This window comes from Oryctolagus cuniculus, chromosome 1, assembly GCF_051225735.1.
Source record: "Oryctolagus cuniculus isolate XC-2025 breed Fujian yellow rabbit chromosome 1, ASM5122573v1, whole genome shotgun sequence".
Taxonomy (NCBI): Eukaryota; Metazoa; Chordata; class Mammalia; order Lagomorpha; family Leporidae; genus Oryctolagus; species Oryctolagus cuniculus.
Window position 1 is genome coordinate 147,116,307 of NC_142867.1, and position 14,152 is coordinate 147,130,458.

Here is a 14,152-nt window from a genome sequence, read left to right on the forward strand (position 1 = left end):
AGACAACAACCAGGATTTCCATGACCCAGTGCTAAGCCAGAAATTCCAGCTCTGTTGGACCCTGTTTGTCTGACCTCATTCAGGAAATGCTGAATACAGTTTTATATCTGTCTAGTTGGATTGACCAAAATCAACAGTCTTGAAGCATGTCACAGACACCCCTTGGGAAGCAGTTAGCATGTCTAAAGTCTACCCATTTTGAAGGACTTGGTTTGGCAAACATAGTGAGGGACCTTAGTCATAGCAGCCTGCACCTGGATAAAGGCTGTGTTTTGTTCTCTTTCCCAATGGAGGAGTCCCTGTTTTGGCTCACTCTTGACAGTCTTCTACAGAGACTTCCCCATACCTGGGTATTCATAACCTGTTAGAGAAATGCAGAAGTTGTCTTCAGATTGTAGGAGTAGGAATTTGCTGTGCAGCCTGTATTCTCTCTGGGGCCAGTCTCTGTTCCCCAGGGTGAGGACGAGTCATAAATTGCTTCCCGACAGACTAGTTGTTCTTTCTCCTTGGACACCTGTAGCCACATTCTGTTAGGAAGTTAAGGGCACTAGTCAGATGCCCAACACTGGAGTCTCAAGTAGGTTAACAGACTAGCAAATAAATAATCTCTCTAACCCCCTCAAGAGAGTCCCTTAGACCCTCCCCTCCAAGGGCCTGTCCAAACAGGTAGAGGCTCTCTGTAAATCCTTGCGACAGCATTGTCCTTGCAGTCTTTACACATTTCCATAAACTTTTGGAAGGCCTTTTGTATTCTAGCCTGTACTCCACTGAATGACATAATGACAATTTAATGCTCAGTTATCTTAAGGGGTTACATGATGGTTAAATGGCCCCAGTCACACCCATAGTGCAGAATCGATTCTCTTTATTGTATCATAAAGTTGGGGTGGCCTAAGCTGCCTATGCCTTCCTTTCCTTCTGCTCCTGTGTGCCCTGTTGAGGCAGGCAGGCATCTGCCCTGCTTGTAGTGCTTAGACAGCAGCTTGTGTTGTTTGCTTAAAAAACTGTGGGCAAAGGCATTTGGATAACAAGGTCATTTTAGTTGAATAATGTTATGTTATAGTTAGTTTTAAAGTTTTTGACAATTAAAGAAATCAGACAAGCTTTTGTGAATTACCAAACACTTTTTAAAATTATTATTGTTGGTGTAGTAAGGCCTGGTTTCGAGCCTCTGGTTATGGAAACAGTGTTAAATGTTAAAATAAAGCAAATATATGCAAACTCCAACTGCTTTACATTCTGCCTTCAGATTTGCTTGTGAAAGCACCCATGTCTTAAATGGAAACGTTACAGTTTCTATGGGCAGAATTATCAATTTTTGAAGTCTTAACAACCTTCAGAAAATTACATATAAATGTAAACCTTGTAAGTCCTCAATTTAAGTTTCAGTTCCTTCTATGCCATGTAATGTCGACAAACTTAACCTGAAGAATGCATGGATTTGCCTTGTCTGAAAAAGAATTCATTGTTGAAGGGAGGACATAAGTGTTCGATTAACAGACTGAACGACTCAGCCATTTATTGGAAAACCTTTCAATCCCAGGAAATGCTTATCTTAGAAATGCCACTTCCTTGCTGTGCTGACAGGCTCTCTTTCCTAACCATTGTGCCATCGGTATGGGAGTTTGCCATCACCAGGACTGCAGGCTTCAAACCTTTTGTAGTAAGCTCAATTCAACAGGCATTAATTGATCAATGGCCTGATAATAGAGAAAAACACAAATACTTGGGCTGCTGTATCAGTTTAGCACAAGAATTGACCTTGTTGTGTGTAAATCTCTGTATAAGACTGGTTCGTCTAAAGCACCATTGTAAGAATATGGTAATTTTTGGTGAGGTCACTTCATTTTTCCCAACCATAAACCTATTTTAAGTGTTTGGAGTTAGATCTTTCTGATTTTGTTAAAGTGATACATGCCTGATGAAATTTAGGTTATGTCTTTTTCCTCCCTACTACTTGCTTTCAGGTTTATTAATGTCTGTATTATTACCAGTACTTAACATGTTGATAGCCCCATGCTACATTCAGTAGAGATATCAAGGAAATAAAAGACAGGCATTGAGTATGAACATTAGTGGGGAAAAAATGAAAAATATGCATGATCTTCAAAAGGCTTACAGAAAATGCACATTATCTTTTATTTCAATGTTCCTGTGACCTTTTAGACGTACTCTTTTCTATTACCAGGCCACCTCGTGATATGTGGCTGATAGAGTCCATTGCACCTCCCTGAAGGGAGAGATGCAGGTTGTTGTATGAGAAGAGTACAATTATTGTATGCATTTTACAGGTGAGAAAACAGAGTATTAGAATGTGTACTCCGCTTACTCCGAGTGACCCAGCTAGTGGTGAACTCGGAACTCTTCACTGCTGGCCCGAGTCACTTGCCACTGGGATGTTGGTGATCTCAGGATTCCAGTGTGCACTCTCTTCCTCTTTGCTCTCTCTTTCTGCCTGGTGTCTTCCCTGCTTACGGCTTCTGGAACTATTTCTACCTGGTGATTTCCAGTTTCTGTAATTTTTAACCCCACTTCTTATTAAAATACCGTAAGACATAGAAACTACACATGCACCATGACATCATTTCCAAATCCTAATGTGCTACTGTTCTTTGGAAATTGTTCATCATTCTGTATTCCCTTTCTCAGGAATCTACCATAATTGTGATTAAAAAATTAGGCATCTAAAGTCAGTCTTGATTCCTTTCCTCAATCCCCACTTCCACTGTGCTCTGCAGGGGCCCTGCTGAATCAGGGACCTCTCTGTTTCTCTCAAATCCATGCATTTCTCTCTTGCTCTCATGCTCTCTTTGCTTTGGTGCAGGCCTCAAAATGTTCTGCCTGGGTTAGTGCAAGAGTTTCTGCCCCAGTTTCTCCACTATCATTCACTTCCACCCTATAATCAGGGTGATCTTTCTAAATAAAAATCCAATGAATGTTTACTTGCCTACTTACAACCCCATACTGGTGTCCTGCATGCGACATAAAGACCCTGCTCCTTAGCCTGTGGTTGATGCTCCTTCCTAGCCTGACCGCACAGACCCTCCTGCTCGAATCTATTATCTTTTTCCCCAAGTGAAGGATAATCTGTAGACACAGCAAACTCTGTGTCTGGTTATGGCGAAGCTGTTTGATGCCTTTTCCTTTACAGCCATCAGTTACTGCACCTGGAATCTCCTTCCCTCATTCAACTAAAGGGGAATTTTTGTTGTTTCAAGAGGTCCCCCTAATGTCAAAGTCTGCATGAAGCTTCCTAAAGCCTGGAACACACTGCACGTGTGTGTTGGCAGCTCGCAAGGACTTTCCAGTATGTAGGCATCTGTCTCCCTTAAAGCTTACTAGCAGAGGGCTGCAGAGGCTGGCAGAAATTGGGCATTTGTTGAATGACAAAGCTGCCGAGAGTTTGTATTTGGAAGTTGTGTTAATTTTCTCCTTTCACTGTAACAAATTCCCACAGATGTAGTGGCTGAAACAATACACATTCACTGGGTGACAGTTCTGCAGGACTGCAGTCCGAGCTGGGTCTTCCATGAAGTTCCAAGTTGAATTGTGTTTCCTCTTTTTTTTCCCTCCTGATTTTTGTTTCTTCATCTGCTGTGTGAGGATAATAAGACCCAACCTGTCTTAAATCAGAAAAATTCTGACTCACAAGACAGTGGCTTTCAAAAGTGAGGACACATTAGAAATTTCTGAAGCTGCACTGGCCAGTTTTGTAGCCACTGTACACTTTAAATGTGGCTAGTCCAAATTGAGTTATGCTAAACGTATTCAGTATATACAGGGTTTTGAACACAGTACATAAATTATGTAATTATATATAAACTATAAACTCACTTAAGTAATTTATTGATTACATTCTTAAATGATAAAGTTTTTGCTGTACTGGGTTTGAAATATTAATAATATAGCAATAAAATTAACTCATCTGTCATTTTCACATTTGTTTGGTGTGGCTACTAAACAATTTAAAGTGACATATGTAAAATCATTTTGTATTTCTGTTAAACAGAATTGTTCTACCATAAATATGTAGGTTCCCAGCAGTTCTAGTTATCTGCTCCCATAGCAAACCATCCCTAAACTTAGATGCCTAAAGCAACAACATTTTTAAATCTCTTCCAATAATCAAAGTTTTCTAGTTGTTGGCTGGAAGTTTCCTCAACTGCTCTTGCTTGGGATGTGTCACACATATTTGGTCAGATGGTCACAGCGACTATCACTTGCACTGGATATCTTCCTTTGGGTACTCCTCCTTTTCTCCCTGTGGCTTTTCTCCATGTGGCATCTCATTCCCCACTACCATTCTGTGGCCTTTGTCCATTGAAGAGTCTGGATTTCTTAAATGGTAGCCCAAGGCTCCAAGGGAAGGAGATTGAAACGGCCAGACTTGCTGATGCCTGGGCCTGGAATTTTCAGAGCATGATTCTTTGCAGAATCTAATGTTCTAAGTAGGCAGAGAGCTGTCCATGACCAAAGGCAAAGCTCATTCTCTGCTGGAGGAATGCCAGGCCCTGACAAGGAAGAGTGGGGTTATTTTGGACCATCTTGGGGATGTGGTGCAACACTCATCTCACTCACTAAGGTGATCGTTCAGCTTGTCTAAGGCGGGACATCTACATCTTCACATTTCACAAACATCCTCAAAGGCTACACTTGGAAGGACTCTTCCCTGGAGGTTTCATAACAGATTTTACGTGTTTCAGGATTGCCTTAGAAATAATTCTAGGGGCTGGCACCATGGAATAGCAGGTTAAGCTGACACTTGTGTTGCCAGCATCCCATATGGGTTCATATCCTGACTGCTTCACTTCTGATCCATTTCCTGCTAATGCACCTAGGAAAGCAGCAAAAGATGGCCAAAGTATTTGGGCCTCTGCACCTATGTGGGAGACCTGGATGTAGTCAGCCTGGCCGGCATGGCCATTTGAGGCTAACAAACAGATGAAAGATCTCTGTCTGTCTCTCCTGACTTTGTGTGTATGTGCCTGTCTCTCTAACTGCCTTTCAAATAAATAAAATCTTTATTAAACATGTTAATTCACATTCTTCTCAGCAGCACAAGAAAATTTCTTTAGGATAAGACCATATACGAGGCCATAAAGCAAGTCTCCATAAATTCAAAAAAATCAAAATCATACTATGCGTCTTCTGTGATCACAATAGATTGAAGCTTGAAATCAGCAGCTTGGGAATTTCTAGAACATATGTAAACTCATGGAGACTGAACAACAAACTCTTAAATGAATAGTGGGGCATAGAAGAAATGAATAGAGAAATAAATTCCTAGAAATGAATGAAGATGACAACATATCATATCAAAACTTATGAATACAGCAAAAGCAGTTTTAAGACAGAAGTTTATAGCAATTAGTGCCTACATCAAGAAACAGGAAAGTCATAAAAATAAATGAGCTATCAGTGTATCTCAGGGACCTAGAAAAACAAACAAACAAATCAAATCCCAAATTCATAGGAGGAAAGAAATAATTAAAATAAAAGAAGAAATAAATAAAATTGAAACAAAAAAATTACAAAATATCAACAAAATGAAGAGCTAATTTTTTGAAAAAATAAACAAAATTGACACACCATTATCCAACTAACCAGGAAAAAAAGGGAGAAAACCCATTTTAATAAAATTAGAGATAAAAAAGGAAATGTAAAAACAGATATCACAAAAATAAAAAGAGTCATCAGGAATTACTACAGAGAGTAGTATGCCAACAAATTAGGAAACCTCGAAGAAATGGATAGATTCTGGACATGTACATTCTACCAAAATTGAATCATGAAGACATAGAACACCTAAACAGACCAATGACCAAGATGGAGATTAAATCTGTAATAAAAACTCTTCCAACAAAGAAAAGTCCAGGTCCTGGAGGCTTCACTGCTGAATTCTACCGGACATTTAAGGAAGACCTAACTCCAGTTCTTCTCAAGCTATTCAAAATAATTGAAAGGGAGGATATCCTCCCAAACTCCTTCCAGGAAGCCGGCATTACTTTAATTCCTAAACCAGAAAAAGAAACAACAGAAAAAAGAGAATTATAGACCAGTGTCTCTGATGAACATAGATGCAAAAATCCTCAACAAAATACTAGCCAGTTGAATCCAATAATACAACAGAAAGATCATTCACCTGGACCACGTGGGATTTATCCCGGGTATGCAGGGATGGTTCAACATCTGAAAATCAATAAATGTGATACATCATACATCACAGTAACAAATTGAAGAACAAAAACTATATGATTATCTCAAAATACACAGAGAAAGCATTTGATAAAATACAACATCCTTTCATGATGAAAACCTTAAGCAAATTGGGTATAGGAGAAACGTTCCTCGACATAATAAAGGCAATTTATGACATTCCGACAACCAGCATCCTGCTGAATGGATAAAAATTGGAGGCATTCCCATTAATATCCAGAACCAGACAATGATGCTCACTCTCACCATTGCTATTTAATGTAGTCTTGGAAGTTTTAACCAGAGCCATTAGGCAAGAAAAAGAAATCAAAGGGATACAAATTGGGAAGGAGGAAGTCAAACTATCCCTGTTTTCTGATGACATACTTCTATAAAGGGGACCCCAAAGACTCCACAAAGAGATATTGGAACTCATAAAAGAGTTTGGTAAAGTAACAGGATATAAAATCAAGACACAAAAATCAATAGCCTTTGTATACACAGACAATGTACCAGCTGAGAAAGAACTTCTAAGATAAATCCCATTCATAATAACTACACAAAAATTTAAATACCTTGGAATAAATTTAACCAAGGATATCCAAGATATCTATGATGAAAATTATAAAACATTAAAGAAAGAAATAGAAGAAGACATAAAAAAGTGGAAAAATCTTCCATGTTCATGGATTGGAAGAATCAATATCATCAAAATGTCCATACTACCAAAAGTAATTTATAGATTCAATGTGATCCCAATAAATATGCCAATGATAGTTCACATATCTAGAATAAATGATGCTAAAATTCATATGGAAACAAAAGAGACCCCACATAGCTAAAGCAATCTTAAACAACAAACACAAAGTTTAAGCATCACAATACCAGATCTCAAGACATACTATTATACATAATTATAATTATATTATACGTAATTATATATAATTAGGGCAATTATAATCAAAACAGCCTGGTTCTGATACAAAAACAGATGTATAGACCACTGGAACAGAATAGAAACTCCAGAAATCAATCCAAACATCTACAACCAACTTATCTTTGACAAAGGAGCAAAAATCAGTCCCTGGAGCCATGACAGTCTCTTCAACAAATGGTGCTGAGAAAACTGGATCTCTGCATGCAGAAATATGAAACAAGACTCCTACCTCACACCTTACACAAAAATCCACTCAATGTTGACCAGAGGCCTAAATCTATGATGTGACAGCATCAGACTACTAGAGAACATTGGGGAAACCCTACAAGACGTTGACATATGGAAAGACTTATTGGAAAAGACCCCAGAAGCACCGGCAATCAAAGCCAAAATTAACAAATGGGAGTTTATCAAACTGTGAAACTTCTGTGTGACAAAAGAAACATTCAGCAAAGTGAAGAGGCATCCAACAGAATGGGAGAAAATATTTGCAAACTATGCAATGATAAAAGATTAATTTTCCAGAATCTATAAAAATCTATTAAAAAAACTCAACAACTAAAAATCAAACAACCCAGTTAAAAAATGGGCAAAGGACCTGAACAGACATTTTTCAAGAAAGGAAATTTAATGGCCAACACACACATGAAAAAGATGATCAGGATTGCTAGCCATCAAGGAAATGCAAATCAAAACCATAATGAGGTTTCACCTCACCCGAGTTAGAATGATTCTCATACAGAAATCAACAAACAACAAATGCTGGCAAGGATGTGGGGAGAAGGGTACACTAATCCACTGTTGGTGGGAATGTAAACTGGTGCAGCCACCAGGAAAACAGTATGGAGATACCTCAGAAAGCTGAATGTAAACGTACCATTTGTCCCAGCCATCCAACTCCTGGGAATTTATCCAATGGAAATTAAATCAGCATTTGAAAGAGTGATCTGTACCCCCCATTTTAATTTCAGGTCAATTTATAATAGCTAAGATATGGAATTGATCAGATGTCCATAAACTGAAGGTGAGATAAAAAATATGGTATATATATACACTATGGAGTACTACACAGCAGTAAAAAAAAGAAATACTGTCCTTTGCAACAAAATGGATGCAATTGGAAACCATTATATTTAGTGAAATAAGCCAGTCACAAAAAGACAAATATCATACGGTCTTTCTGATCTGTAGTAACTAATAGAGTACCTAAAAGGTAATCCGTAGGTGCAACTGACACCTTGAGATGCGATGATTTTGAATGGCCCATGTCCTGACTGTTAAGGAACAATGTTTTTCTTGTTTGTTGGTTTTCTTTTTTCTTCATACTATTATTCAGTGAACTCTCTATTTAGTGTAGGGTCAATTTTATGAGCATAAAATTAACTGAAAACAGATCTTTGTAAAAAATCAGAATAAGAAAGGAAGGGGGAGGATGGGTGAGAAGGAGGTAGGAGGGAAGAATCTCTATGTTCCCAAATATAAATATATTAAATGCATGAAGTTTGTATTCCTAAAATAAAATAAAACACACACACACACATACACATATATACACATAAAATAAGTAAGAATGATTTTAAAATCACCATTGCTCTTGTTAAGGGCAGTGAGCATCACTGGGGCATGGAAGTCAGAGTCCCATGTGTTAAACAATGAATAAACTATTAAACAATGCAGCCTGTAGCCTCAGGAGAGAACATTAGGGTGTCTATGTGTGTGTCTGTGTTTGCAGTGGGATTGGTGCTCCGAAGAAAACAGGCACTACAGGCAGCCTGCATGGTTTGAATTCCACTAAGGGAAACTTCTTAATTTCTTTTGCTTTTATGTCCACACATACAAAATGAAGCACAATAAATCCATATGGTTCTAGTGAGGGTTAAGTCAATCAACACCCATAAAGTATTCAGATCAATGTCCGATAAATAAATAAATAAAACATTCAGTTTTATTTCTTTAGAACTGCTTGTGGCTTAGGTTGGTTTATCTTTTCTCTCTCTCCTTCTCACCTTCTCTTCCTGTCTCCAGGGAAGTGAAAAAAAGAACTGAGGAGGAGGACAGCAAATCCATCGCCAACCTGAGTGGGACCAGTTCCAAAAAGTCGGCCCAGATGAAGAATTGTTGCAGTGGTTAAAGACCAAATGGCTTTGGCCTGTGAAGTCTTCATTCCAGCTTACTAAATCTGCGTGACTTGTTTGGTTCTTTGCTGAGTGGTGCATTCTCCCGACACAGTCCTTCAAGAGGGTATAGCCTGGGAAATCAGAACCATGCTCTTGGGTCTGTCTGCAACCTTGACTCCTTTCTGTATCTCAATGAGCGATTTGGACCTTCTGGTTAAATAGACTTGTCCTGTCCTTACAGAGCCTTGAAATATCATGGGTATGTGTTTGACTGTGGTTCAAAAAATCACATGCTCAGATCAAAGCTTTAGAAGAAACTCAGTGGCCTAATCAGATTCATGTGATAGCTGACATTGTCATAACCTAGGACAATGCTCACCTAAAATGTTTGATACTAGAGCACTAGTAAAAGGGAGTTCTCATCCTAGCCTTGCTGTTAACCAGCTTTGTGATCTTGGACATGTCGCCAGCCTATGTTGGATCTGTCTCTTCATCTGCAGAGCATGCAGCTTACCCTCAAAGGCCCTGCAGGCCTTGGTGCCTCTCAGTCTCTAAAATTTCAAGCAACAGGGAAAAGAGTACAAGGACCCACAGTTCATAACGAACTCTTAGTTATTCCTGAGTTTTTTTTATTATCAGAATATTGGTCTTTCTCTCTTCTGAAATAAGAAGAGAATTTAATTGAGAAAAAAATGGAATTTTTAAGGTTCCAGTGGAAACTGAAAAATTTATTTTTATACTTATAAAGGAAATATATTTGTTGTATATTTAAAGAAGGTATTTTATAATGTTGCAAATGTATAAGGTCCACGGTTTACAAAGTGTTAAAATTCTAATGAAAACATGTAAGTACAATGCCTAGAAAAGTGGTCTCTCTTTGCTTAAAAACACACACCAGCCAGTGGTTGCCAGGAGCTGAGGAAAGAGAGGAACTGAGAGTGACAGCTAATGGGTATGTCTTGGAATTAGAACGGTAATGGTAATGATCCTGTAACTTCTTAAATGAAGTAAAGGCCACTGAATTGTATACTTCAAAAGTGTAAACTTTACAGAATGTGAATTACTCTATTTCACTTTAAAATATTAGCACTTAGAACGATTTCACATTTTGCCATCTGAAAATATCCATGCCTATTTCAAGCATTCCCCTGGTTTCAATGTGTAATCTGTCAAATAATGCAAATCCTCTAACTCCCCAGTTGCAAATGTTGTTCTCCATAAGTGTCCTGGAGGCTCACGTCCAAGACCAGATGGCTCCATCAGTTTGGTTTCTGAGGAGGGCAGTAGATAGTGATGGTGGAGTGGGAGTGTGTGCAGGAAAGACTGATGGCACGAAGCCAGGAAAGAGAGTGGCTGGGCTCAACTCAGGTTTTTATTACCAACACAAATTAACATGCAAACCATAGAATTGGTCTTTTATTTTACATGATAAGTGACTCATCATTTTCATGGCCTGGGTGGTCTTACTCTCTTTCTAGAACCTGCACTACCTCCCCAGACGTCCTCACTGAGATGTCTCTGAGAGCCAGTGACATTGTCTTTCAGTGACCTGAAGCAATCAAGTTCTTTACAAGATATTTGAACTTACATTTGTTCCTATGGATACAGCTTGCTGAAAAACTCAAATAATGAATATTATTTATTATATAAGTTAACATTTCTTTAAGTTCAATTAAAACAATTTCATACAGCAGCCTTTTTCCTTTTATGATTTTTATCATCAAACTTAAGCCTCGTTTTTTATAAATGGAAAGTGACCAAGATACATTACACATGACAATTATAAATAACCACAACATTGGCTTTTAAAAGTGTGACCTCTCCCTACTGAAATATTTTGTATTTTTATTATTGAAAAAGTTGACTTTTTTATTATTGAAAAGTTGACTCTACCCCTCAGTAACTCTGCCATGAACTCCCGTTCCCTATTTTGTTTGGTTCCAGAAAAAAAGAATAGATGTTTGACCAAAAAGAATGCCATGCTTGTAGAACATTGTCAAAATAAACATGAGAGGCCGGTGCCGCGGCTCACTAGGCTAATCCTCCGCCTTGCGGCGCCGGCACACGGGGTTCTAGTCCCGGTCGGGGCGCCGGATTCTGTCCCGGTTGCCCCTCTTCCAGGCCAGCTCTCTGCTGTGGCCCGGGAATGCAGTGGAGGATGGCCCAAGTGCTTGGGCCCTGCACCCCATGGGAGACCAGGAGAAGTACCTGGCTCCTGCCATTGGATCAGCGTGGTGCGCCGGCCGCAGCGCGCCGGCCGCAGCGGCCATTGGAGGGTGAACCAACAGAAAAGGAAGACCTTTCTCTCTGTCTCTCTCTCTCACTGTCCACTCTGCCTGTCAAAAAAATAAAAATAAAAAATAAATAAACATGAGAGTGTGGGAGACTGGCTTTATATATATACATATATACACACATATTATAAATATATTTGTGGCAAGGTGAAACAATTGCTGTCTGCCTCAGGCATCTCTTGAACCCAGGTTAGATCGGATCTGATATTTATGTGTTGCTATATGGAACACATGTTTGGGTTTTGGTGCCATTGCTCAAAACTATAATAGTATAAGGTTGTTGGTTTTTTTTTTTTTTAATATTTACTTATTTATTTGAAAGGCAGAGTTACAGAGAGGCAGAGGCAGAAAGAGGTCTTCTGTCTGCAGGTTCACTCTCCAGATGGTCGAAATGGCCTGAGCTGCACCGATCTGAAGCCAGGAGCCAGGAGCCAGGAGCCAGGAGCTTTTCTGGGTCTCCCACATGGGTGTAGAGGCTCAAGGATCTGGGCCATCTTCTACTGCTTTCCCAGGCCACAGCAGAGAGCTGGATCAGAAGTGGAGCAGCCAGGACTTGAACCAGCACCCATAAGGGATGCCGGCACTGCAGGCAGCAGCTTTACTCACTATACCACAGCCGCTGGCCTCAGTAGTCTAAGTTTTATCCTATTACCTTTATTTATTTCCTCCAAAGTGTCTCTTTATATATTTGTCTTATAATATGTAAATAAGAGTGTATCTTTAATACAGAAGTATTACCGTAGTATCCACCGCCACAGTGTACTACCAGTGCACCCAAATTGATTAGCAGATTTCATAGAGGGCTTTGATGGATAAACTAATCAATGTTAACTGCTTGAACCTGGATAAATATTTGGCCCTGAAATCCAGAATTATAGCTCTGGTTAGCAATCTTGTTTAAAGAAAAACTACTTAAAGCTCTTAGCTGCATTGCTGGGAATCATGATTATTACCCACATTTTTACATCAAAGAGGCCTCAGATTAAAGTGTGTTTTTGATAAGGACAAAAATATTTAATGCGTTTATCATAGACTTTATTTGAAGTATTTGCATATTCCTATGGAAGTAACTCACCTTGTCTCTATTTTTCCTTTGAGAGATTTTAAAATTGCAATTATACTACTCTCCATTTTTGTGTATCCTGACACATTGGATAATATTTTAATTTCATTATAGAAAATAATGTTGGATAAGGAGACATTTTTCACTGTTAACTTCAAGCCCTGTGCATTTTCATAATTTATTTTTTCATGTGCTGCTTTATATGACGTATGTGACATTTGATTATTTAATACTAGATGTGATTTGCATAAACCCAGTTGCACAGCTGTACTGCCGAAGATAAAATTGAGGTTAAAGATAAAGATTTATTTTCATATTTGACTTCAGAATGATAGTTTTTGTGGGCTTTTATTGTATGTGTATATAAGAAATTTCCTATGTATATATTAAGTAGGCCTCTGAGTATTGAATAATTGTTTTATGATTTTGATTTATATGGTTTACATTTTCGTAGTATCGGCCATATTTCGTTTATACTGTTTATTTCTCTTCAACCCATTAATAATTATACGATAAAGTATAATTTTATAGCAATGCAAATGTCTAAGGAACTACAAATATTTTATGCCTTGTAAATCCAATAAAGCATGCTTCCATTGGCCTTCGGGGTGTTTCCTTCAGCTTTACTGCAGAGATCCCTGAAGTCATTTTAATTCTAGGTTGTGTGTGCATGAAACTTGTCTTTTCAGGCCATGGCAAGCCGCTGCTAGGAGGGGAGAATGACCATGTTGTGCAGCCCTGTGGCGCAGCAGTCACCTTAGCCGACAGGGCAGCAGGTGGGCCAGCTTGCAGCATGAGAGACGCGAATAATGAGGCTCTTTGCTGGAGAATTTCAGGATGTGCTCTGGCCATCCTCGCGATTTCTGACAGATGAGGTGCTTTCTCTGACACTTACCTCCATTCCCCCACCTCCCCCACTGCCGAGCTAACCCCTCCAGCATTTTCCCTAAACCCCCAAACTTGAACGAGGCTGCCTGCTCTCACTTTTGCAGTACTCTTTAAATTTACATCATCCTTGTTGCCCTTGTACAAGTTTCATTAGACGTGTGTCCCCTGCCCATCCCTACCTTGTCTACTGCTGCTTCTCTTCTGTCGTGCAGTGTTTAGTACTGTAATACTACATTGCTGAGTAGATGAGCAGAGAATTAACTGGCTGAAAAAGGCAGGCATTGCTGAGATGTTCTATAGAAACACAAACACAGATACAAAAACCATGGAAAATAAATATAAACAGAGACACACAGACACCATAACCATGGAAAGTAGACATTTTTAGTGATATTTATGCATTTTATCTTATTTGAAAGGCAGAGCAACAGAGGCAGAATCTTCCATCCACTCCTTCACTCCTCAAATGCCTGCAACAATCAGGACTTTGGGGCCAAAGCCAGGAGCCTGGAACTGGGTCACCCACTTGGGTGGTAGGGGCCCAAGTACTGAGCCATCGCCTGCTGCCTTCCAGGATGCATTAGCAGTAAGCTGAATTGGAAGCAGGGTAACCAGGGCTCGAACCCAGGCGCTCCAGCATGGAAGCAGGTATCCAAAG

At 39.2% G+C, this 14,152-nt stretch overlaps 1 protein-coding gene across 3 annotated transcripts in view; it reads left to right on the forward strand.

The window, feature by feature from the left end:
• Positions 1 to 13,207, forward strand: part of LOC100350055 (ras and EF-hand domain-containing protein) — a 245,165-nt gene extending 231,958 nt beyond the window's left edge. For all 3 annotated transcript variants that reach the window (XM_089336421.1, XM_070050197.2, XM_070050193.2), the window contains exon 17: positions 9,158 to 13,207. In XM_089336421.1, the coding sequence (XP_089192547.1) occupies positions 9,158 to 9,263 (106 nt within the window). In that variant the 3' untranslated portion in view covers positions 9,264 to 13,207. The remainder of the gene's footprint in view (positions 1 to 9,157) is intronic.
• Positions 13,208 to 14,152: the final 945 nt, after the last annotated feature.